Source organism: Typopeltis vanoorti, chromosome 23, assembly GCF_054136105.1.
Source record: "Typopeltis vanoorti isolate ZY-2024b chromosome 23, IOZ_Tvanoo_1.0, whole genome shotgun sequence".
NCBI classification, from domain to species: Eukaryota; Metazoa; Arthropoda; class Arachnida; order Uropygi; family Thelyphonidae; genus Typopeltis; species Typopeltis vanoorti.
Window position 1 is genome coordinate 79,756,966 of NC_143571.1, and position 27,129 is coordinate 79,784,094.

Below are 27,129 nucleotides of genomic sequence, written 5' to 3' on the forward strand. Positions count from 1 at the left end.
TCTTAACAAAGAATTGAGCTAACGTAGTTTAGCGGGCATTCTGCTTCTTTTTTTCATACAACTGACGGTATGGATGGCCCTATTCCCTCCTCTACTACTTCTGCAAATTTTACTGCTTCTCTCTTCATCAGGGTCAGCCTCTAAGCATTGCTGCCTAAAAATTTCGATTGTACGAAAAATATTTACAAATTGTTTCTGTAAAATCTCTTTGAGCTTGTCAGTGATTAAATTTTCTTCATATTCTTCAGGATCTTCCCGCTGCCTATAAACTTAGCAGGTCGGAATCACTCAATTTCTCGGAATGAGATTTAATTAACTTAGATTCATTTGAAAATACTCTAAAATCGTTTGCACAATGTGGAAGAATGTGCTTCCAAACGGCTCGCATATTGCTATTTGATTTTCTCGAAAACCTTCTTCCTTACGATATTATACGACATTACAATCTCGTGTGTAGTGTGTGAATGTGAGGGTAAGAGGGAACACACGCAGAGGTACATTGAGGGAACTATAGATAGAAAGAATAAAGAAAAAAATAGAGAGAGAGAGAGAGATGGAAAATGCTAGTGTAGGCATAACGAAGATAGATAGACAGACAGAAGGATGTAGCAGAGCAAGGAAAGAAAGAAAGAAACCCTACAAACAGCAGACAGGGAAACAAAACGGAAGCTCAAAAGAACAGACGACAAAAGCTAACAAGGATAAACAGACAGAAGAAATAAAAAGAGAGAGGGAGAGGGAGAGAGAGAGAGAGAGAGAGAGAGAGAGAGGTGAAAAAGTCGACAGGGAAACAAAACGGAAGCTCAAAAGAACAGACGACAAAAGCTAACAAGGATAAACAGACAGAAGAAATAAAAAGAGAGGGGGGGGGAGGGAGAGGGAAAGGGAGAGAGAGAGAGAGAGAGAGAGAGAGAGAGAGAGAGAGAGAGGTGAATAAGTCGACAGGAAAAAATGAAAGTAGAGAAAAGAGTAACAGTAGCCAAGGATAAGTACAAAAACGTAAATGTTAGAAAGAAGTATTTAAACAAAGATAAACTGATACTTAAATCAAATATGAGTGGAAATAAAGCGCAGCTAGTGAAATAAAAAAGAGCAAAATATGACATAAGACAATTAGGAGAAGTAAGATTGATGAGGCAACGAAATCAAGTCCGGTGAGACCGAAAACGTTCTAACCAAATAAGAAACAAATATGGTAAAAGAGGGACCGAGAAATATACAGTTGTAAGGCCTAAACGAAAAGAAAAACCATAAGGGAAGTTGTGAGGAAACATAAAGAATAAAAACATGATGACCTATGGGATAATCTGAAAGCGAGTGAAGATAAAATGATAAATGTGCACATAGTTGGATCAAGAGTTCATTAAAACATAATTAACGACTTTGTGCTCGGTTTGAGTTCTCAGTGGTTCCAGCAGGTACACTAATGCAACCTTACTTGCTGATCTTTGACCTTTGACCTCGTTTCCCATCTAGAAATATTTCACAGCCATCATTTGCCTTCAATCAGGTCCTCATAATAGATGACAAGTTCGCGCAATTCAATGTGGATACACCTCCGTAACCCAGGGAATTCTCTCCCCTCCCCCAGGTGAATTCAACTTCTGAAAGTGCCGTAATTAATTAGTTTCAGGAATCGTGCTATTAATTATGCTTGCGAACATCATCTATTCCACAGTAAGCTATGTGGAAGTTATTAATTACAATCCACATCATTGCTGGACTAATGGAAAAGCTGTGAGTAAATTTTGTATCTTCCATTTGGATACTGTTTCTAGCGATCACTGAAGAGTCTCAAACTTTGCAGTCTGTAATGCATCACTAATCAACCTACTATTTAAAGTTATCAATTAACCGTTGTGACCAAAACGAGTTTCTCTAGACTGATAATCACCTAGAGATGAAATGAGACTTGCAAAGCAGTGATTTGATCCATGATTAATAGGTAGAGATTTTAATGATCAACCAGCCAAAGCACACATATAAGATTAACGCAGTGTACTTCAGTAACCGTTATTATTGAAAACTCATGCCACGCGATCAATAAAATCAAACAAAATTTAATCACTTTGAAATATTGTAAATTATATATATTACTTCATTAAGAACTGTCGGCACGTCTACCAATAATATATGAAATTCCTATTCAACTGTCTTCAAAATGCAACTGAGTTGCTTCTTGGTTGTGGTTTATTCATTATTTGAAACTTGTTTTAAAAATAAGAATAAAATTATTTATATTCTAAAATATAATACTCAATATCGTAAAAAAATGAGAAAACTAGAATAGATTTATAAATTGCAAATAAAATAAATTAATGCACTTATTTATTTTATACATACAAAAGTTTAATATTAGCGGATACGATTTTTGTTTTTATGTTACCCTTGGAGGGTAATGCTGTAGCCAATGAAGTTCTAACTGAGGCTCGGCTATTGCTGTTACCTTCCTGCCATGATCAGAGCCTTAATAGCTCAATAACACCTTATCCCTAAACTGTCCTCTATAGATAACAGGGAAGACGAAAAGCATTCTTGCTTCGCCCCTTTAAGCCAGTCCTTGTTTTTATGTACTTCATAGAGATACAAATATTCCTTATATTTTCTCCTTCCTACAATCTTTAGCAACTAAGTTCTTCCTAAAGACGTCCATACACCCCAATGATCTAGTGCAGCAAGCTGTAGCATACGAGGCTACAGATATGTTCAAATATAAAAGACCAAAAAGTCATTCTAACATCCTGCAACGACGCATAATCTCCATGCCCATCCAGGGCGAGCAAACTGCTCATAAATTTTACCCTCATTGTAACCGCAACAGATAACGGGGAATATGGGAAGCATCTTGCTTCACCTCTAAAGACATAAATGTTTTTATGTTGTGAATAAATCGAGGTACCACATGTTCACACAATATCACTTATTCGAAATTAAAATAAATTAAACATGAATTAAATTAATGATCAAGTGTAATTAATTATTTTTACTGCGCTCTTCAGTTAATTAAAATATTAAATTTCTTTATAACAGTAGACATGTATGTTATATTTTAAATTTTATTTGAATTCTTTACTTTTCTTGAGTATAAGGAGTGGAGTATGCGAGTTATTCATTTTCTATATTCTGTTCTTATTTATTTTATATCGTTTGATATCCACTTTGTTGTTCATTTCCTATATTCCATAACAATTTATATTTTAGTAAACGAGAATAATAGAATATCTTGAAAAAAAAAAAATTTCTTTTGACCATTTAGTCTCGTATCCATTGCATTAGGGTATAGTATAAGAATTGGAACCACAGAGTTATTTTTTGAAGTTGAAATTCTAGCAGTACTTTGATATCTAGAAGAAGTCTTATTTCACGAAAACATGATTTTTTTTTTATTGATGACAGGTGGCTTGATCCCGTTTCACAAGCATGACAGATGCCATTGCATTTCTGTCTCCCTCGCCCTCTCTTTACTCTGAGCTTGAGTATAACGAGTTCAACTGGCTTTGCAACAATGTCTTGACTTGTTGCCGATCGTTTTGCTGTCATTTCCAGCTTTACTGGCGAAGTGCATGTACGAGTGGTTTCAAATTGACGCTACATTCGGCCCTAGCATTACTTTGCTTTGGATAAAGTTGAGTCTCCGCAGGTAGTGGGATTTATTTTTATTTGTATTATTTATTTATTTATTTATTTTTGCAATACGATAAAGTACTATACCTAGTGAAATCATTTATAAAAACGCATCCACGAATAAACATTTATAACATCCTTTTTAGCGATAACATTATCGCCAAAAAGGAGATTATTACCTACATTCAAAACGGAAGTGACGTACGGAATCATATCATGCTTCCATAACGTCACTATTAAAGCAATAGCCAATGATTTTTCTCACCTTTCTTGTTTTCGATGATACTCAGGATATTAAAATGTAGACTTTCCAATTGCTAATTTGTATCTTTTATTTTAATTTTTTTCCCATTCTTAAATCGTGTTGTTTTTCTCTAAGTAATTCTTTTGTGTGTGTATATGTATTAAGTAAGCAAGCGAAGATTAAGTTTCCTGAAGTTCGTAAGATGTTTCTCAAACTTAGGAATAACCGCTTAAAGAAAAATATCGAATTACAGTATTTGATTCTTTCTTTTCCGCTACGAATGCGAAATACTTATATTTGACTGCGGGCGTGTCTGGAGTGCAAACATAACTTTGTGAGGTACCGCTTCGACAGATCAAAGGAATCAGACTATTGCTAAAAGTATATTTTTTGTGCTATCATACTGTGAAATGCACTTCTTCTGTAGGCAGCATATTAATAACAACAGAAGGATGCTTCAAATTAATAAATAAGAGATACAAACAAACACACGATTACACAGAAGTGTTTATTTAAGTATATTATGAATCTTGGGTGAAGAAAAAAAATATCATTATAATATGTTAATAAAATATCCATAATAAATAGTAAAGCATATGAATCTCAGAAATATACCTCCATGTTGCAACTTTGTTATAATGGGGGGAGGGGAGGATCTTAGGAATTCCTAATTCTTTATAAGTGTTATCATCTCAGCTTGTAGAGCCTCCGTAGCTCAGTTAGACGAAGTCTTGATGGTCTTTTTCTGGTCTCTTTCGATTAGCCGGTCTGATACGTAGGTAGAGGGTTTTTTTCACCTGGAAACTCGGGTTTTTCGTCCCTCAGAACAGGCAAACCATCCCAGTGAACACACACGGATCTACAGTCATAAAATACATACTTACTCCCTCATTAGGAGGGTTCAACCAGTCCTAAGGTGGAGGAACCGGGGTGGGGGGAACCTCATGCGAATAAATTTAAAAAACAACAACAACTGAAGCTTGTAACTTTTATTTTCCGCTAAGTTATTGTTTCGGCGATTTTTTTAATCAAATGTCTGTGGCTAGATGAGACAAGTGATAGTATTATTATTATTATTTATTTATTTTCTGTTTTCTATTTTTGCTTATTTTTTATTTTTAATACAGAGAAAATAATTCTATTTTCAAAAATTGTATATTTAATAAAAATGTAAAGATCAGAGTCAGGATTATGCTTTTATCAATTAATAGTAAAATTAGTATATTATTCCTTGCAATAAAGTAAAGTAATCTTGTTTTGCATCTGTGTATGGGGGGGGGGGGGGGAAACGTAACATATGTCAACAAATTCATACGCCTGATATTGTAGTTTGACTACACTTTTGCCTACTATTCATTTCCCAGTCTATTTTCATACAGTAACAACTTTAAACTTAACATGTAGGGGAAAGACAGGACAGGCCTTAAACCGATGGGATCGACTGGGTGCAATCGGATATGGAAGTAAGAATTTTAAAATTTCATAAAATAGTGTTTATTTTCCCGACAACTAATTATATTAAATTGGAGTTCCACCATTTTCTACTATCAGGACTTTGGAAAGAATTACAGATAATCATCAAGAAGGTGGGTTTCCTAATATTAGCTATATTTTTCCATAGTTGCATCAATCATTATCATAATAGGTAAATTCAGAGATTATATGTCCTGGAATTTCGCATGTAGTACTGGAAGCATAATTTTATTTTTACTAATTTTGCCAGGAAAATAACTCAAATGAATCTTGTCGACAAATATCAGTAGGAATCGTAATTATCATTTCAGATAGCGATTTGAAACGAAAATAATTTTTCAATGTTTTGCAGATAAAATACGAAATTGTAATTACACACACATATATATATATATATATATATATATATATATAAAGTGTAGTCTAGAGTATAATATATATATATATATATATATATATATATATATATATATATATATATATATATATATATATATATATATATATATATATATATATATATATATATATATATAAAGTGTAGTCTAGAGTATAATATATATTATACTCTAGACCAGGGTTCACCAAATCTACGTACCCCATTTCAAATTTTAGTCGCGCTTGGATATCCCTCTCCTGAAGGGCAATATGGGAGAAATTATAATAATTCATTCAAACACGAATAATGGTGAATGCATTTATTTTGTAATATTTGCCTTATAATAAATTCAAAATCCTTGAAACGTTTGTTTTAAATTATTAAATGCATTTTTAGTCGTACGAACCCAATAATGCATACAGTCCTCATCGTCATGCCTTTCAAGGATTAGGTATAGCGTAGCCTGTTCCGGCCTTAGAAGTCATCGTTGAATCGTTTAAGAGGACGTCCTGGTTTTCGTTTTCCTAATGACTTGTACTTTAAGGCTTGTTTTGGTAATCTTTCTGATTTCATTCCTTGAACGTGTTCCATCCATTTATGTTTATATTTTTTAACTTTTTCTATTACTGATTCCTGGTTTAATTTCTTCGTTTCTTTTGTGATCAAATAAAGTACACTTTGCAGTTTTTCTCATAAACTTCATTTCTGCTGTTATTAATCTTCGTTTGTCTTTTTGTTTTATTATCCAGATTTCTCTTCCACACATTAAGACTAGTAGGGCTAATGTATTGCATACTTTTAGTCTGGTTTGTTTTTGAACTAGGTTTGGCTTAAATATAGAGTTAATTACCTGTTATTTTTAAATATTTTGCAATTTTTAGGTTTATATCTTTTTCATTTTCATATGTGATCATACATCCTAGGTAGTTAAATGAATTCAACTGTTCTAAGATCTTGTTATCTATTACTATTTTAGTTCTTACTGGATCTTGTCCTTTAAAGGTCATAGTGTTTGGTTTTTCTGTTGATATTATCATTCCATAATGTTTGGCTATCTCATTTAAATTTCAAATATCTTTCTGTAAGTTGTCTTCAGAATTTGTAATTATTATTTGGTCGTCGGCAAAAAGGAGAGTGTTTAAGTTCACAGTAGGAGAAAGTTTAATACCTTGATGGAAATGTTTATCCCATTTTATTATTATTTCATTTAGATAAATATTAAAAAGGGTTGCTGAAAGGGGACTGTCTCGTACATGGTAGTTCATAATTTAATCTTATTTGTATTTGATTATTTTCATATATAATTATGATAACTTTTAGAATATTATTTGGTATTTGTCTTTCTTTTAATATCTTAAATAAAATGCTTCTTTTAGCTTTGTCAAATGATTTTTCAAAGTTAATAAATGTAATATGTGTTTCTAAATTATATTCTCTTATTTTCTCTATTATTAATTTTAGGCAGAAGGCCGGGTCTATACGTGATCGTCTTTAACGAAAGGAAAGCTTAGGAAAGACCAAAAAATTCAATAAAAGAATAAAAAACGGAAGATACGGGATGATACAATCAGAGAAATAATCAAAAGTAAAAAAGAAGTCTATCATAAATGGTTAAGCAGTAAAAGATTAGAAGATGAAATAGAATATAAAAGAATAAGAGCCATAGCTAAAAGAGAAGTCAGAAAAAGACATACAGAATCATGAAACAAATTTGTCTCTAATTTAGAACATGATTTATATAAAATAAGACCCAATGTATATAAGATTTTGAAACACTTGAGTACGATACTAAATAAAACATAAAATTAAACACTGAATTGAAATTAGAAAAATTTCTAAATTTACATACAAAATTGTGGACAGATAAATATTTTAAAAAAAGATAACTGGCAAACATTTAATGAAAATGAAAAGTAAATAACTAAAGAAGAATTAGAAATCAGCTTGAAAGAAACAAGAAACGGAAAATCGCCTGGAGAAGGTAAGTTAGGGTTCAGAATTATATAAATACGCAGGAACAAAGTTCAAAGAAAGACTCCTAGTATTTTTTAAATAAAATTTATTCAACTAGTAACCCCCCCCCGAGTAGAATGGAAAAAAGTAATTGTGATCCCTTTCTTTAAAAAAAGTAGTAGAGATGACCCTAAAACTAAAACTAAATTTAAAACAAAATACAAAATATGTTTTATTTTAAATAACAAAATATATTTGTTATTTAAAATTGCAGAGTTTTAAATAACAAACTATTAAAATATTCTGAAAACTTTATTTTAGAAGTACAGAATGCATGCAGTAGAAACAAAATTATGAAATGTATAATTTCAACAGTAAATTTTTTTTATTTCTGGTGGGAAGAAGTTAGTTTAAGAAAACCTGGTTCTAAATTGGTTATTTTTAGCCTTATTTTTGTGAGGGTTAGAAGCAGAGTGCTCGAACTTGATAAAGAAATGAATTAGGGAAGGGCAGATGATACTTCGACAAATCTGACTTTTTCTGACAAAACTGAATATTTTACTATTAATATGTAATAGTGATTTCAAAATTTAGGGAAGGGTTCCGATTGCGGTTAGAACTACAGTAATAATACTTTGCATAGGACGGTTAAGAGTTTCGCCGAAAAAGTTCAGCGATACAAAACCTCACTGTTTAAAACATTGTTATAATATTAACATATCATAATAATCTTTTAAACAATAAGTATTTGCACGTTACAAACAGAAAATTACATTAATTGTGAGTATATAGTATATTTTTGGCCACTAACTTAATTAATTTTAGAATAAGATTACACTGGAGTTTTTTTTTTTTTTTTTTTTTTGCCCAATAAATTAATGATAAATTATGCCAACAAGTTTCACCAACTGGGCTGTATGTACTAACGACTTTCAGTTGTCTTTACCGTTTGTATACCCTGAAGAAGCCAAACAGCCCAGTTGGTAAAACTTGTTGGCATAATTTATCATTAAATTTATTGCCCCCCCTCCCCCCCCCCCCAAAAAAAAACTAGTGTAATCTTATTCTAAAATTACGAAAATTACATTGTTGGTAATAAAAAAATAATTACGCATCATTTGTTTACTACTCACTAGAAATATATATTAATTCGCACAGAAAAATGAAAACTTTTTTATTGTTGATAATTGAATCCTAGTTTTTTTTTGGAAAAACTGTATTTAAAAAATGTAGTTTGTGCAATATTTTTCTTCATTTTCTCTGTTTGCATATCTTTGTAAGGTTGAATAGCATTTTGTAATGATTAGTGTTAGGATCGGCCTCTATAAGAAAATCAGAAACATCGTCTTTTTTTTTATAAAAGTCGAAAACTCATTTAACGAGAATTCTTTTGTAAACGCTTTAATTGCGCATAATAATTAGTAAATAAACTCTAAAAAATTGGATCGTACCGCTTAAAGGCCTTTCGTGTATACATCCTGGGAAAGACCACTGTCGACATAATTTATTTTGTCTGATTTTGCATTTACAAATGATTTTGTTAAACCCAATATTGATTTCATTAAACTAGCTACTATTTTGCGAAAATTTGGTTATAAAATATTCCCGCTGTCAAATCTATAATACATAGAAACTGAGTCGCAATATAACTTCCAAACATATATCGTCCCTTTTTTACGTCTGCCAACGATCGGACTGAATCAAAGTGGAATGTCTGGACAAGGATCCACCAATGTTTATAAGGATCCACCTGGAGTCGCAGAACAAACCGCTTTAGATGGGCAGATGAAAGTGAAAGATCACTCATTCAAGACACATTTTGTAAAACTCATCTAAAATGAAATATTTTTCAGCCATAAAATTACAACAAAGAGCACTGTTAATATTTACTTACCGGTAAAAGAAAGAAAAGATGAAATATCAGTTCTGTCATAGAGGCGCCTGTAGAGCCTTGAGAAAATACTATTCTTAGATTGTTGGGTGGAATCTGAATTGTTCTGTAACACTAATCATGTTTGTTTATATGATATCTTGTTTTGACTGTGTATCAATTATGTGAATAATAATAATAATAATAATAACAATAATAATAATAATAATAATAATAATAATCCTCTGTAGCTCAGTCGGTATAGACGAAGACCTTGTTCGGAAAGAGCCTGGTTCGATTCCTGTCCGTGACGTGAGGAACCTTTATCTGGTCTCTTTCGACGAAAGGTGAGTTAGTCGGTCTCATACGGAGGTGGGGGGGTTTTTCACCCGGAAACTCGGGTTTTCGTCCCCCAGAACAGGCAAACCGGTCCCGTGAATACACACTTCTATAGACATAGGACAAAGCACCTTATTCTAGGTACTGGTATGGTTTAAAAAGGCTAAAGACAGCTCCACAACAGGCCACTAGGCCTAATACGTAAAAAGGAATGATAAAAATAATAAATCCGTTAACGCCTTTTGCTTTTTTTCTTCCGTAAATCGTCTTTTACGTATCATGAACCTACCAAGTGGCCTATTTCCGGTCTTATACCTTCTCTTGGTCTTCCAATTCTTTTTCTAGTTATTTTATATCTACATAGGAAATTCGACAGTTTGCTACTGATAATTGTTTATATTTACTTATGTAATAATTTACTGGTTTTATACTCAGAGACTGTAATTTTTTTTTTCATTTACTTACTAGCTTGACATGATATATCCAATAGTATTTAAGAGAAATTTCATTTCTGCTGTTTAAATTAATTATTTTGGTCTTAAGTTTTTTTTTTTCCTCTCCAGTTTTGATTCCATATAGTAAATGTTGGTTTATATCGCAGATTATATTGTTCAATTATGATATTTTTTTTTATTACAGGTGGCTTAAATCTATTATTTATTATGCAAATTACTTTAACGAAATTTGATATTTTAATCTCTATTTATTTTTAATTTTTATGCGATAAATTACATTCTACGTATCTGAAAGTATTTACTCGTACCAATATTGAATAGCATTTTTTTAAATAACGAAAACCTGTGGTGAGATCATAATTAAAAGAAACACACGTATTAACCACAGTGAAAATTATTTAATTGTAAATATTTCATCCTAAGTATCTTAGGACATCATCATCCTATTCAATTAATTTTAATTAATTGAATAGGATGCATTATCCAATCCAATATTAGGAACAAGTAATATTGGATAGGATGCATTCCTGGTGCTCCTCTTGATACGTTTTTCTATTCTATTCTGACATTGTTCAGTTTGCAAGGCAATATTTTTTCCTGTATACATTTGTTGAGTGTATACAGGAAAATATACCACTTATGCCAAACCAACTGTAACAGTTGGTTTGGTATATTTAAATCAGTTAATATTTTAAACGATTTTTCCTTTTAATTTTATCACATATTTTTTCCTAATCGATCAAGATAATGTGTGCGTTTCTTTTTGAATTTCTTTTCTGTCTTTAATTATTAATTTTAAAATAAACATTGACTCTATGCAATATCTGCCTTTTCTGAATCCATTTTGTTCTTATTTTGGTTTGTCCTCTACAATACTGTTACTCTTCTCTTTTAATATTCATGCATATATCTTGTAAACTGCATTTGGCAGACTAATTCCATTACACTGAGTTAGCTTTGCATTAGGAACATCCACCTAATGATGCGTTGGTCCACTTCTTTGTGCAATCACGACTCGCAGACACCTAGGTATAGATTCCTTAAGGTGTCAAACATCCTCCATGCTATACTTTTCATTAGCAGTTCTCACATCCCGTTCTAGCATATCCCACACATGTTCCGTTGAGTTAGAGTCAAGAGAGTTTGGGGGCCAAGGCAATGTGGCCAATTCGTTGTCGTATTCCTCCAACCACTCAATAGTTGTACGAGTCCGATGATAAGGTGCGTTGTCCTGTTGAAAGATAACACTGTGGTCAGGGAATACGATGGGCTCACGTTGGTCAGCCACACGTGGTTGATCCTGGAGGTCAGCGAAGCGTGGCTGACCAATGTAAGCCCTTCTGCTGCATGTTTGTTCATGGTTAATCCAATCCTTGTACACCAGTGATACAATAGAATGGGCGCAACCAATAAGTGCCTCTGTTTCCGAAATACTGGCACCTGCCCTCCGGGCCCCCCCAACTATCTACATGCTGTCAAAATGGCTTACGTCACACGTTTCCCTAATCAGTAATCTTTACCCCAGTAAACGATTACTGATTACTATCTACATGCTGTCAAATTATTTACTGGGGTAAAGATTACTGATTACGTACAGAGGATAGGAGTGTCCTTATATAGTAGCCCCATGTGAGGTTGATATCACGTGGTTACTTCGAGGGGAGGGAATGGTCGTAATGCAAAGCTAACCAACATATTTCATTTTTATAAACTGGAATAACCTGTGTTAAGAGCTTTTCCATTAATGCAAATTTTATAAAATAATTTTAGTTTTTTCATTTTTTTTCCGTTTTATATATTTCCATATTCATATTGTCTTCTGTGTTTTATTTTATTTTTTCGAATTTTATTCATTGGAATTTTCGTTCTGACTCTGTAATGTTTTCTATTACAATTCGATTTTTTTTTTGTTATATTTTTACTTTATTATCTTAGTCCGGATATTCTGAAAATTGTTTATGCATTTCATCTAAGGAGTATGTATTTTCTTTTACTTATTTATCGTGATTTGTAAGTCTTTTTTTGTTTGTTGGTTTTATTATATTTTCTATTTATCGGTTTAGTTAGGCAGTACTCCTTTTCAATTACATTTATACTTTATTCTTAAGATTTTTTCTATTCTTTCTCTGTAGCAACTTGTTTGATTCTTGTGTAGTTTTCTGTTTTTTCACCAATGCATTTTTGATATTGCTATCTAATACACATTTTTTATATTACATTACTATGCGATGATCAGAATTTAACTCGAATATGCCCTTACATTTAGAATTAATCAGATAATTATGCTAGGATTACATCTAATATGTGTATTTGTGTATTTCTTTATGTTGAAATACTCACATCATTATCCTTATATTATTACAAATGACAAAATCTCGTAAACTGCACCATTACGATTATAGATATCTTCACCAAATCTACCTTTAACTGTTTTTAATTTTCTGTTTGCTATTCTGAATTTAAATTTCCTGTCATAAAAAGTTTGTTTTGCTAATTTATCCATGACAGTCTATAATACTTTATAAACATTTTCATCTTCTTTTCCCTATTCTGGTGCCAAGCACCGATTGTTATATGGCCCCTTAATATTTTATGTCTAATTTTTATTGATATTTCATTTCAATAGCTATACAATATTTTTTTCACAGATTTATATCTGATAATAATAATAATATCTGTATTTTTTCTTTCCTCTATTTTTGCATAAATTTATATATAGTTATTTATTTCTTCAGCACGTTTTGCTTTAGCGTTTGACTTTTTCTTTGATGCAGATAACTTTATTAAGTTTAACTTCTTTGTATATGATGTTACTTACTGCTATGTTGCAATTTTCATTGTATGATTCTTTTACAATTTTGTTTCCCTTTTCCTGAGTCATGGTCCTTTTCTTTTTCTTTATCTGAGACTTGAAAATCTTTCAAATTTCGTCGGAACAGTTTACTGGTTTGTCACTAGGTAAGTCCAGCGATAACCTCTAGACAGGCATTTCTAAATTGTATTTTCGTAAATTAACTGAAACAAAAATGTACTTCTATTTCGGCATCGTTGTTAGCTTTGAGCCGGAGATAAATTCTTCACTTGCTATATTTTCAGTTCTGCACTGCTTGAAAAATTTCTGTCAGGAAAAACAAGATAATTTCATTTACGTGGTTTGACTGGATCCATCTCATCACAAGTTGGACAGAAAAGCAAATATCTCAAACACTTGAAGTCGGAAAGTTGAAGCCTTCAAATGGCAAACATAATCATTTTGTCGAAAGAAAAGAGCCTTCCTATTCCTAGACCTTGGAAAATATTGATACTAATTTCTTCAATCGTTTATTAAATGAAATCTTTCATTAAAAATAGGAAAGAATTATCTTTCTTAAATGCTAAAAGTTAAGAATAAAGTTTTACCTTCCTTCGCTAACTTAGTAGCATTTTCCAAGTCGAATTCTTTTTTATATTTTTTTTCTTGGTTTGATTAAATTTATAGTTATTTTGAATTCGTGCATTTTCTCAAAAACATATTCCTAATTCATTCAGTAGTCGTGAGAATAAATACAGTTAGAGCTGGACTGAAGAAAAGAAATAAATATTTCATAACTATTTGACATTTCTAATGGTCCATTAATTACTCATGCTAAACACATTTCATCATTGCACACTTCATAGTTGTCACCATCCATCTGTTTTGCCACGAGAAAGATATTCTGAAGGAGATGATTCTTCGAGTGTGAGTCTTCCTCATCTTTTTCTCATGTAGTGTAGATTTGAAAATCGTTATAGCGATGCGTTCTTTTATTGATGCTACTAAGATGCATTAATATTAAAATCACCTCGGCTGATCCTCTTATTTTGCCCAGCATGTATTTGATAATAAAAATCGATCCTAATCTCCAACTAGGGACGTTCGTTATGTGTCGGCTGGCTTGATCGAATAGCTGTGGAAAGAAAACAAATATCTGCCGCAACAAAATCCCATTAAGAAATATTTAAGACCAAAAATAGGCTTCCGGAAGATAAGGTGCTGCCATTTTTCTATCTTCGTCTGCTCTTCTCCTAACTGCCTTTCTCTGCTACTTCATTATCGATGTTGGTGAACAAAACAGTCAAACCCTCCCATTTTTCACATATGGTTGCCATTCTCTAAGGCATGCAGGGATCGAAAACGCTCTTCAACAGACCATACTATCGCTTAGGTGACGATTTATGCTTGGTCGTTCCGAACTGACAGAGAACAGCAGGCGATAGTAGAGGGAGTGTGGCCAGCGAACAAAGGTACGTATGAGGGGGGAAATAGCATCGTTTACTTCATTCATTCTATTATACCAGATGGTCATCCTCTAGAGGAAAAATTCCAGAGTAAATTTCAAACGTTCCAGTAAAACTAGACGAAAGAAACAGTCGTGACGGAGAGAGAAAGAAAGAGAATCATTATCGTTAAAGATTTTCTGTTTAAAGAAATCTGCACATCCTTACATTCTGTGAGGTATAATTTAATTCAAACCTCACTTTTCTAAATACATTCAGTGAGGTTCAAACCCTCACTTTTCTAAATATTAATGCCACTTTAAAAATAATCCCGAGAATCTGAACCTGTGGAGCTAGTTCCAAGCATGGAATCTAAAAACCTAAGTTTTGGACAATGTGCAATTATTGACAATTGACATTTATGTCTTTAGGGGTGAAGCAAGATGCTTTTCATATTCCCCGCTATCTGTTGTGGTTGCAGTGAAGGTAAAATTTATGAGCAGAATGCTTTCCCTGATTGGGCATGGAGATTATGCATCACTAAAGGAGGCCAATATAGCTTTTGGTCTTCTATATTTGAATATGTCCGTTGGATCGTATGCTGTAGCTTGTTGAACCAAATCGTTGGGATGTGTGGACGTCTTTAGGAAAAACTTGGTGGCTAAGGATCGTAGAAAAGAGAAGATATAGGGAATATTTGTGTCTCTGTGGAGTTGAGTGTTTCTAACATACCACGGGGCGTTCAAAATCATTCTCAGGCACTTGTTCTGCACTCGCTGTATTTTGATGATGTTAGCATTAGAGGTGTGGCTCCAGGCCGGAGAGGCATAGGTGATTATAGGACGAATCGTCAACTGGTAATGTGCAATTATAAGTTCTTAAAAGAACTGGGCGATGGACTGAGTCCTTGACTCTTTATCCCGTCATCTGAATGAAGTAAATCTGTGTGGATGGAGTGTTATTGAGCTAAAAAAGCTTTAGTCATGGATGGGTAACGGCCATAGCCGAGCCTCAGTTAAAACTTCATTGGCTACAGTATTGCCGTTTGTTACCCAGGAAGTCCTAAAAAGGACTTTTTCATCATCTAAATTTCTCACCTCCTTTACCCATGCCGTGCAATTATAACCATCCAATATTCATTTATTAAGTTGTAGCTGCTAAACTTTAAAATGGTGTTTAAGTAAGTGTTTCAAAGCATTTCTTTTTACTTAAATTAAATTATTATTTACTACTCAAAGTAAGAAATATTTTATATTTGCACCATTTCAAATACTAAAAAATCGCAATTGAGAAAGTTGTAATCCTATATTTTTATTTCTTTAACTTGAGAAATGAAGTTGAAATTGGTAAACATTGAAACGTCAATCGCAGAAAAAGTAAAATTAAGTTATATTTTCAGTGTTCTATTTAAATAATGATTTAGTTGAATTATATATGGCTTAGGTAAGTAATTGAATTTATTACATTATATATTTATTCCACTTTTAATTTATTAAAATTTATTAAGTTTCTTATCTTTATCAAAATTCTTGCAAAGCAACTTTCAAGGATTTCTTTTATCAACTAATCAAAATTAAGAAATTCCAAACTAAGCTTTTGTAACTTTTATTTTGACATAATTATATTGAAACACAAATAATCCCCCCCCTCTTCTGTTGGGGTTGTATGAGAAAAATTGACATAAGATGAATTGTTAATTGATAGTTCCTTGCAATCCTTTTTTTTTTTTTTTTTCATTTTTGAGTAATTTCAAAATTTCGTCGCAAGAGGGCGCAAGCGACTACTTGTTTTGCACTTTGTGCGTTCCTAAAGAACATACGACTTTTGCAAAGGGGAATAACAATACAATATTGAGCAAAAAAAGTTTTCCGGAAAATAACTTTTTATTTAATTTCTTCTGGATTTTTTTTTTATTTCAGAATAAATTTCACTTTTCTTTCAATGTTATTCAGGAATATGAATTGACATTTTCACGACGATAGAGGTGTAACGTGATGTGCAATGCTTGGGCAGATGAATCAATTCGACATATTACGTTATGTCACTCTGCTTATATACATCATAGCGTTGTTTGTTGCTTTTATTGCATCTTTTAAAAGTCAGTCGGTTGTTTGAGGATATTCAAGAAAGCAAAACCGTTTAGTGGCACGAAAGAATAGTGGGCTTCTTCGTTTATTTTAAAGGCTCCATTAGTAATTTTTTGAACGCTTTCCTAAATTCCAAGTTGAATATGGTGTAAATAACAGGGTTGACACAACTGTTCATATAACCGAGCCATGTTGTAAGTAGGAATGCCGTTACTCCAGGCCTGCATTTGTCACTCCTTAGTTTTATGCATATGGCATCCATGATATTGCACGTGAAGAACGGTACCCAGCATATCAAGAAAACACCTGCAGGGAGGAACAAAAAAAATTAAACGTCTGATATTCAGATGTACACTATTACTATTTTTTGACAGCATTCACAAGTATTTATTTCTTACGTTATTCATTCAATCAAATGTTTTGGAGAGAGAGAGAGAGAGAGAGATTCATAAAGCAAAAGTCAAAAGGATAACGCTGTAAAAGAATAATAGACAGAGATGAAAACGAGAACGAAATAAACAGAGAGAAAAAGCCATGACGGTGTAAATATTCCATCTGAGGAACATCTGTAAGGAATTTTTAACTTAAGGTGGGACAGCACTTTTTCATACACAAGTTGCAGTTTTTTTTATTTCAGAAACGCGGTTTCCCTGCTGCAAAATAGACTAACTAGCCAGAGAACACATACATTGAGAGCCCCTCAGACTGTGGGTAAAGGATTGATTGTCCATCATGAGTACAATTAGTTTTACCAGAATATCATCATCATCATCATGCATATCAAGATTTAGGCCTAGAGCGACCAGTTCCGGCCTTAGAAGTCATCGTTGAATCTTTTAAGAGGACGTCCTGGTTTTCGTTTTCCTTTAAGGCTTGTTTTGATAATCTTTCTCATTTCATTCTTTGAACGTGTTCCATCCATTTATGTTTATATTTTTTAATTTTTTCTATTACTGATTCCTGGTTTAATTCTTTCATAACTTCTTCGTTTCTTTTGTGATCAAATAGAGTATTCCTTGCAGTTTTTCTCATAAATGTCTGCTATTATTAATCTTTGTTTGTCTTTTTGTTTTATTGTCCAGATTTCACTTCCATACAATAAGACTGGTAGGGCTAATGTATTGTATGCTTTGTTTGGTTTGTTTTTGAACTAGGTTTGGTTTTACCAGAGGATAAGCAAGAAAATAGAGAGGAGGATAAATATAGAAACCAATATAGTAACTCAGCGTTAAAAAATCGGGAAACTCTTTTATAAATCAAATATAGACAATGTAATGTCTCCAACAACAATGACTTATGGTAAGGCACCCATGAAAGGTGAGATTCAAAATCAGCTTTTAAGTTGGAGAGTAGATATGCAAACTACTCGGTCAACGAAGAATAGAATGATATACATATAGACTAGGATGAAATGAAATATAGATAGAGCGAAAGAGAGAGAGAGAGAGAGAGAGAGAGAGAGAGAGAGAGAGAGAGACTAAGATAAAAAAAAGAAATGAAGTAACTCGTAACAGAGCGAAACAGAAATATCCAGAAAAGAGAGAAAAATGTTGAAAGAGAGATGGAGTAAAAGAGAGAGAGAGAGAGAGAAGAATGGAAATTGCAAGAGGCCGAGAATGAGAGAAAACCGAAATTAAATGTGATGTGAAGTAATCAGGAGAAGAGAGAGCGAGAGAATGAGGCAGAGAAGAGGGAAAAGTAACAACAGCAATCTGTCTAATTTAAGCGAATCATTATGACATTCTCACAAAGGCACTGCCACGAGATTTTCAGCTATTGATGGCTGCCAGTTTCTGTGTGTGTTGGGGGAGGGGGGGGATAGCTAAGAACGGAAGCGCTGTGTCTAACCCCACTCATGAAAGAAGACGGAAAGGGGAAAGAGAAATCCAAGTCGACTATGCTTCTCACTTTACTGAAACCGATCCTTTCATCGGCCAGTGAATGGAAAGAGCCACCACTGGTATTCAATCCTCTATCGTCTATCCCCGGGGCTAAACGCTTTCTGCCGTTCAGCGGCCGACTGGGAACGGAAATTCAGCATGTGGAGCCTCGAACGTCACAAGCTGGGAGCAACGATTCTGCTGTCAGAGATGATTTTCTACGCATTTCATCCATCACAAAAGGACAAAAGGACGACTTGCTTATCAGAATAAATTCATTTCTTCATGAGTAATCGCATTCTCATCACGGCACTAAAGAAATATACCATATTTGCAACGCATTACTTAAATAGCCAATAAAAACGTCCACCAATCTGAAGGTAGGAAAGAAAGGAAGAAACGTTTTTGCTTATCTCACTATAGAAATTGCTTCCAATACGCGCCCGCTGGACACTCGTTTTGGAATTGCTTCTGAGTTATTGTAATGATTCTGACATTTGAAGGGAGATGAACGGGTTGACTAACAGGAAGGAGTGGGAGTAGACGTCTTAAAATTGCATTCGCGTATTCAAAAGAAAAATATAGTTAAGAAAATATTAGTAAGCTGCATTTATGATCGATTTGGGGATGGAAAAAAACAACGTAATCGTATGAAATTAAAATATATATTTTTTTTACATTTAATAAAAATAGTACATATGAAACTTCATGTTTTAAATTTACAAATTTAAATATAACACATCCTTTAAAAGAATAAAATTATGAAAACAAAATGGAAAAAGAATAGGTAAACCATTTCCATTTTCAAACGATTTGCACAACAATGTTGACAAACATAATTCTAGAGGATTCCCTAAAGTTTTTAAAGATGTCTGACAGTATGTGGTGCGGGGTGAAGGGAATTCCGAACTTACAGCTTTAGATTTCCTTATAAAGCTAAGTAAAGGATAAAATGCGCGCACACGCACACACATATGTGTACATTCCATCTCTAAATAAATTCATTTCTAATTCCACTTCTTGATAAACTGACTCTAAAAAACAGAAACAAAAAAAATTCATAGAAGCTCTACATAATTATTAAAAAAATGAGTGCTTCCATCTGCGAGATGATTGATAAACTGCGTATAACACAACGTAGAAACCGGAAATATTACTCACCTAGAACTATCGCCAAAGTCTTCGTCGCTTTCCGCTCCCTTTTGGCAGAAGCCTTTTCTCTTTTCTTTCTGCTACTTTTGTGTTTCCTACCGACATTAAATCGAGATTTCTTCTTAGGAGGAGGGCCAACATGACAAGAAGCCCCCGTTTGATCACGCGCAGTCCGTCCGCCCCCTCCTACAGCTCCATTTCTCTTTGAGGTCTTTGATTCACAAGGGATGTCTTTCACCGACTGTTTCGGCGATTCGGTGTTCTGGTTCTGCACACAAAACTGAGTTTCTTCAATGTTCGACGGAGCATAACCGGAGTCTGTATTTCCATTAATTCCGACGGGTTCTTCGGTCCTCTCCCCTACATTTCTCAGTAACAGTTCGGGATTTTGAATGATCTGACACTCCTCTCCGTCCGACGTCTTCTGTGTCCTTTCGTCCGTGTTCTCTTCGTCTTCGTCGTCTTCTGCCTGGCTTCCGCTCCCGGTGTTAGTGACTGCATCCGACTCGATGACCACCTGAAGATGCTGACCTTTTCCCCCTCCGCCGCCACTACCAATAAAAGCACCACCTCGGCTGTACTGTTTCATTCCCATGTCCAACGCAGTCTCTTGGAGTCGTTTCGTCTGGGCTGTGTTTTCGATGACGAGTCCTTCTCGAACATCGATCAGAGGTGCTCGCTTTGCCACAGCCTTCCTTGCCCTTTCGTGTATAGCCTTGAAGATTTTGTAGTAGAGAAACACCATCACTAGACATGGGATGTAGAAGGAGCTAAGGGACGAGTAGATGATGAAATCGGAGTTATAAAATACACACAGCTGAGGAATTCGCTCAGGAGAGGTGTTTAGTCCTAGCACGATAGGAGAACCAATAGCAGCGGACACGATCCATACGATTGCGATGGTCAAAGCCACCCTCTTGTTGTTCTTGTGCTTCGAGTATTTGATTGGCTGAGTTACTGCGATGAACCTGTAGGTGGAGAATAAAAAAGTTATTGATATGCTTGAATAGGGAAAGTTAATTGTACTAATCAATGAGAACACCCAGTTTCCCCGCCCCCCCTACACACATTATATATATATATATATATGAACTCTGTATGACTTGATTCTTGAAGATTTGACCAAGATGCTTTTGCTTGTACATAATAAAATAAAAAGTAATATATATATATAAGAAGATGATCATAGATATCTTCCATGAAAGCATACAATTCGCTTATTTCAATCACAGAATGTATTTTACTGCGTTTGATTTGGAATTAGGGATCAGAGAGATTGGCATATATAGCTAGACTCTTTAGAAAACAATATTATAGATTGGATCTCATACGTAGGATGTCTTTTTATTCTTTATTTTTAACAGGAAAGCTTCATTTCCTAATTATTGTGATATTAGAGTTTGCGAACTTAACAGACAGAATCATGGAAAACAATTGCATGCATGAATATGAATAAACATTATAGTGACGTTTTAAAGATTTAAATGTCTTACTTCAACGTATATAAAAGAATACTGCAGAGTTTTACAATAAAGTGTTTCCACATGTCATATATCTCTTCACAGCTTTTCCAATCGAGTCAACTTTATATTTTCTTTACCTCCAACTTCACACTAGCTAGCTATCTAACATACCGGGAACTGGATACACGATTAACGGACAAACCCTATCGTAGAAGCTATCCTACACGTCTGATAACCTATTTTATAAAATACTTTATACAATAATGAACAATTCTCTTTATGACATGTCTTCATTATCGTGCACGTTGTGTATATCCCAGCACATCCATCGCATTCTCAGTGGATATTTAACAGTGATGCTTAAACTACAAAGAAAGGGGAGAAACGTAGTATATAAAAATATATAAAAAAGAAGCAATTTAGCTTTTCTAAACGAACCAAGAATATTGTGTTTTTCATTCTTTAATCAATAATGAAGCCAGACTATTGCGTCTTTCAATTAGATATTTGGACATTTAAGTTTAAACACTTTCATTCAGCCGATATGTTGAAAAAAAATTTAAGGCAGCGCTAAAAGAGAAAACACAAAGCATCCTTTATTGAGCATTTTTTCTTTCTTTCTGTTTTTTTTAAATAAAATAGACTAAGGAATTTTAATACACTATAATTAAATCGTCTACACAATGAACGTTTTGAACAATAGACTGAACATCACCATGGAAGCAGCTGATCATAAAATATTTTCGAAAAACAAAAAACCTTTTGTAAACAACGTTGCATGTTTAAGTCATTAGTAATGGCTTGGGATACTGCTGCCACCTGCTGGTCAAAAATTACTTTGGCGAAATTGAAAACTGAAAAATGTGTGAATTTTATCATGATACTTTTGTTAGGGTATTCAGAAAAAAAGCTATGTTTACATTTTTCTTGTATTTCAATTAATATATCAGCACCATATATTTTTCCTATTAAATTGAATACGAACTATGTTAATCTTTTCTAACCTTTTAAGAAGTTGCACTATACAATAAAAAAATGGTAAGTAAAAAGTTTGCAAATGACTCGCGATTGGTTCTCAATAGTCTTGTATAATAGTATTATTTATGCTTTTGTAAAGGAGATTTATTTAATGTTTTCTCACAGCCATCAGCTATAATTTTTTTTCGCTGTCGTGTGCATACACACATTCCACGAAAACATGTATATTTTTCCATCACTCGACAGCAAAAGTCTTATCCTCGATCTCTGTACCCGCATATTTAAGGCTTTCAAAGCTTTTCACTGCACAAATCCGACGATGGAAATGTTTCAAGTCTTTGGTGATTTGTGGTATTTTCACTTGCTGGCGGCTACAAAAGCAAAATCACTCATGTGTACATTTCGCAAAATACCATGTTGCATATATAGGAAAAATCCTCGCTGTGTTCGAAATCTTTTCCTGTAGAACGAAAATGCAATGAATCAGCTAGAAGAATATTTAATCCGTATTTTGCAACTATCGCAAATGTCTGTGTTTGAAAGCAGTTTTTATGAACTTTCTAAATAAAAAATTGACTTGCATTACTGAAATAGTAAAACAAAAAAATACCTAAACACATATAACGAATTTCATCATTCACAATTAAAATAATTATGTTTAACCAAAACCAAGCTACTTTTGGTGAATTCTTATTTCAGCTTACATGTAAATAACAAAATGGTGTTTTAAATTTCATCAAATTAATTCTTGATATTTTTCTTATATTTACAATTAAAGTTTTATTTAAAAAATATATTATAGTTTATAATAGATAATATAATGATTTATGTTTTAAATTATATAAATATCGACTGAAACTCTATTAGGTAGTAGTTCACACTTCTTTCTAAATGACATACAGAAGCAAGTAATGCTATAAATGTGGTTCCACAGATTTAAAACATGATAATAATTACTGGAGCCATTTAAAAATTACAACCAGTATAAATGAATGATTTTGTATTTATAGGATTGTTTATCAGTTTTAGCATCGGACATTCTTCTGTTCCAATTACTGTCTTTGCCCTGATTTGTGATCTGCGGGAAATAAATCTTTTCTTTAGCTCTCTCCTAACTTTGTCGTTAAAGAGCGCAGAGTTGGGCACTTATATCCTTCTTTATCATTCATCATTCTTTCATTATGATCATTTGCACGTTCGCTCCTTGCTTCTAGCTGGGATTCTTCGTAACGCGCCAGCAATTATCATTAATATTCTCAATACTAAACGCTTCCGTGTGTGTGTGTGTGAGAGAGAGAGAGAGAGAGAGAGAGAGAAAGAGAGAGAGAGATTCTTAGGATATCGTTACGAAACTCGTAAAACAAAGTTTTCATTGGGTGCCCTTTGTATTTTCCGAAATCATTATCTTCGCATTTATCCAAAATCTACAAAAAATCTCTTTTGTTTTTAGAAACTTCCAGCGAGGAATATTAAAGAAAATTTGGGTATTGGTGACTGATACTATCTGTAATCAATAGGAATTGTTTCTCTGTACAAAAGTTGATGATTGAAATGAAATGTATAATTTAAATACAAATCTTTATTAATCTGCTATTATTTCGTAGAGATGGATAAGTATGTAGACCCTAGTTAGTTTACATCCTCAAGAGTTACAAGGAAAATGTATGAAACATTTCCTAACGGTCGGTTAATTAATTAAAAGTTCTTCACTGTGTGTTGATAAATCTTTGGGAATAATTAAATTCTCTAGTGGAGCAAATCAGGAAAAGTCGTCAATAAAGTATACGATGAGTCTAACAATGGAACAATATTACTGTAGTGTTAACGGACATTATAATGCCAAGTAATACCCCGCATAACGACGATCTGCTCACAGAACGCTTTTCAATTATGACCAATGCTCATTTATACGACAGTGCATTTGCTCATATGACAGTTTGTTCTGCATGACGCTCCCGTGAAACAACCGATGTGTAGTTTTCGTGAACTGTTAGTTGAGAATATCGTTCTTCGCTGTATCTTTCTGTGTTTTGGTGTTTCGCTGTGAATTATAAACTGTTTATAACTATTATTTATTTGTTGTTGTTAATAATGGTAGATACAATTCAAAGTAAGGGTGTTGTTGTTCTAATCAAAAGATGTAGACGAGTAAGATTAAAACTATTACATTTATTGACGATGATGGATCGAACACAGAGATCACTGTCGTATCGCGAATGGCTGATCTCATACTACTATTGTTGCAGTTATAAAGTTCTTACTGAAGTAAAAGGTGCTACACTAGTTAATACTATAGTTATCCGTAAACGTGACAATCTTAATGCCGAAATGGAAAACTTAATGGTGAAGATTGATGACTAAATTGGTTGGCATGTTCTCGTAAACCAAGTTGTTCAGAATAACTTGATAGTTTGCCAAAAATATTCTAATTTTTTGTTTGAGTATCTGACGTACACCCATACATGATATTTAAGTACGTCATTTACGCAGATATATATCTGATTCAAAAAGGTAGTGATTCGCTATACGATGTGATGTCGAACCTAACGTGTCGCATAAACGAATATGCTGCTGGGTTCCTAGGTAATGAGAATTTAAAATATTGTTATTTGAGCTAAGATTAATATGTTTTGTCTCTCCAACTTATGAAATATCGGATAAATTAATACACTAATATCATGTTTATGGGAATGTTAAATAAATTAGAGATCTTTCCCTTGAGACTGAATATAAAAATCTTATTCATATGTGGAATCTAAACATTTTTGGACTGACCTCCACATGGAACTTCGGTTAATAAATTCAAAACATATAAATTCCCAACTGTTTTCGACTTATATAGGTAGTATCAGTCGAAAAGGAATTGTTGCAAAGAAGTAAGCACAGACCATCAGAGAAGCAGGTTTATGTTGTTAACTCAGAAATGACAACCGGAAAAGTTTTGATAACATCTAATAATTAGATGATAACATACTAAGGTTTAACTTAGTAAAATCGAAACTAACAGTTTACAATCAATTACAGAAAAATATTTGAAAATATTTTGAAAATAGAAAAATACACAAATTGTCATTTTTCCAATGATTTAGGTGTTTTAACCTCAGTGTTGTACGAGGGGGGTGGTCTGAACAAAATTGATATTAAAGTAACTGATATAACCACGATGTGCATACTAGTGTAAGAGTTATGAAGGTAACATATGTTATTCTTATATCTTCGTATGTTCTTTCTTATGGTTGTATCAGTTCTTTAATATCATTTGAGCTCTTTGTGTTTATCAGAACTTTCCAGACTCCCCCCCCCTCGTAGTATCACTACATGTTTACTTTGTAATGTTTTTCATCTCTCTCTCTCTCTTGTTACTGTCTCCATCCTAATACAGGCCAGAGAGTCACGACATTTACTTTCGTTGGAAGGATCTGGATTCAAATATGTCTAAGACTCAAGGAACTTTTATAAGGGTTTTAGCTGAAGGCGAGTTAATTCATTCCATACGGAGATGAAAATGTTTTTCTTCTCATGAAACACTCTGGTATTTGATACTGAAAAACAGGCAAAAAACAATTGAAGAAAACATGCAATAAAGAAACAAAATATACTATCGTACACCCTTAGTTGCCTAGTGTATAAGTTCTACAAAATCTCTCTCTCTCTCTCTCTCTCGATTTATAAATCAGAAATTGTGTTCTTTTTCTTTAATTCATTTTGTTTACGAGTCCTTTCAAACCGAGAGAGAGATTGCGTAGAAATTATGCACGAGACACTAAGGACGTAACGAGAGTAAATTTTGTATTCTGCGTGCATTATCCTGTTTCTACTTATATGTACTGTAGTCACAGATTCTTCATTTGTAATAGTTGGTAGGCAACCAAAATACTCTTCCAGATGTGATCGACATTCGCTGTCCATAAAACATATCTTCTGCAGAAACGTAGTGGATTGCCAACATGTGTTATTCCACTCACCACTTTTCGTGGCAGTGTGATTTAAGCGAAAATCAAAGTCGATCTAGGTCCATTTCTTACCAGTTGTTTTAAGACGTTTCCTTGTTTCTCGATATACAGAGTTATAAACTAAAATATATCGTATTTCAGAGGATATTCGTCGTCTTCTTCTCCAAGTCTAACAGTCCCATAGAGGTTCAGAACAAGCATGGAAGAATATATGCCAGGTAACATACAAGAAATATCCCAGGGGTGATACCTAATACTCCCCTAACTGAAGACTCCTACACTCGTCGGTAAACTATCGCTCGCATTTACAATCGATGCACGTAAAAAGGAACTCGTATCATCACACACTGAATACGTTAGAGTTAGAAAAAGAAGAAGAAGAAGAGAATATCCTAAGGCAACACCGAAACCATGCACTATTCATCCAATCTTTGAAAGATAAAGAGAACCCTTCCATGAATATCACTGAATCACAATAAGTAAAACAGTCATTTTTTTACTCGATGTCAAAAAATTAAAACATATTCTAATCATCTCCATAAAAATTAGATTACTTATAAAATAAACAGACGAGATTAATTCTATCTCAGTGCATTTGATGTTTTACTTATTTCTTACGCGCTGAAGAGAAATATTCAATTAGAATACATTAATTGCAATTCGGGACTTGCGATGCTTTTTTTTTTGCAAGAATAAAGTCAGCAATGATGTAGTTAGGAGATAATTACTAAGCTTTAATGACCTCAGATTTCTTTGAAATAACAATGGAGCCGTTTAATTTTACATCTTTCAGTTTCATAATGCTTAATCATTTGCTCATTGAATGTTTTGTAAGGAGAGAGAGAGAGAGAGAGAGAGAGAGAGAGATCAAAGCATCCTATGTAAAATGAATCTTATATTATTAGATTTCATTTATCTCTCCAATAAAAAACGAAACTCGCTCCAAAAACAAAATCCCAACGCCATCCAGCGGTCAAGAAGCGAACTATCATACATTTTTCTATTTATAAATATAAAGATGCAAATCGAGACAGACAAAAATA

General features: G+C 33.3%; 1 protein-coding gene across 1 annotated transcript in view; it reads right to left on the bottom strand.

The window, feature by feature from the left end:
- Positions 1-16,745: 16,745 nt before the first annotated feature.
- Positions 16,746-27,129, bottom strand: part of LOC150094026 (dopamine D2-like receptor) — a 196,207-nt gene continuing 185,823 nt past the window's right edge. Inside the window, exons 3-4 of the mRNA XM_090413006.1 lie at positions 19,702-20,660; positions 16,746-16,966 (exon numbers count right to left, since the gene is read on the bottom strand). Of these exons, the coding sequence (XP_090269132.1) occupies positions 16,746-16,966; positions 19,702-20,660 (1,180 nt within the window). The remainder of the gene's footprint in view (positions 16,967-19,701; positions 20,661-27,129) is intronic.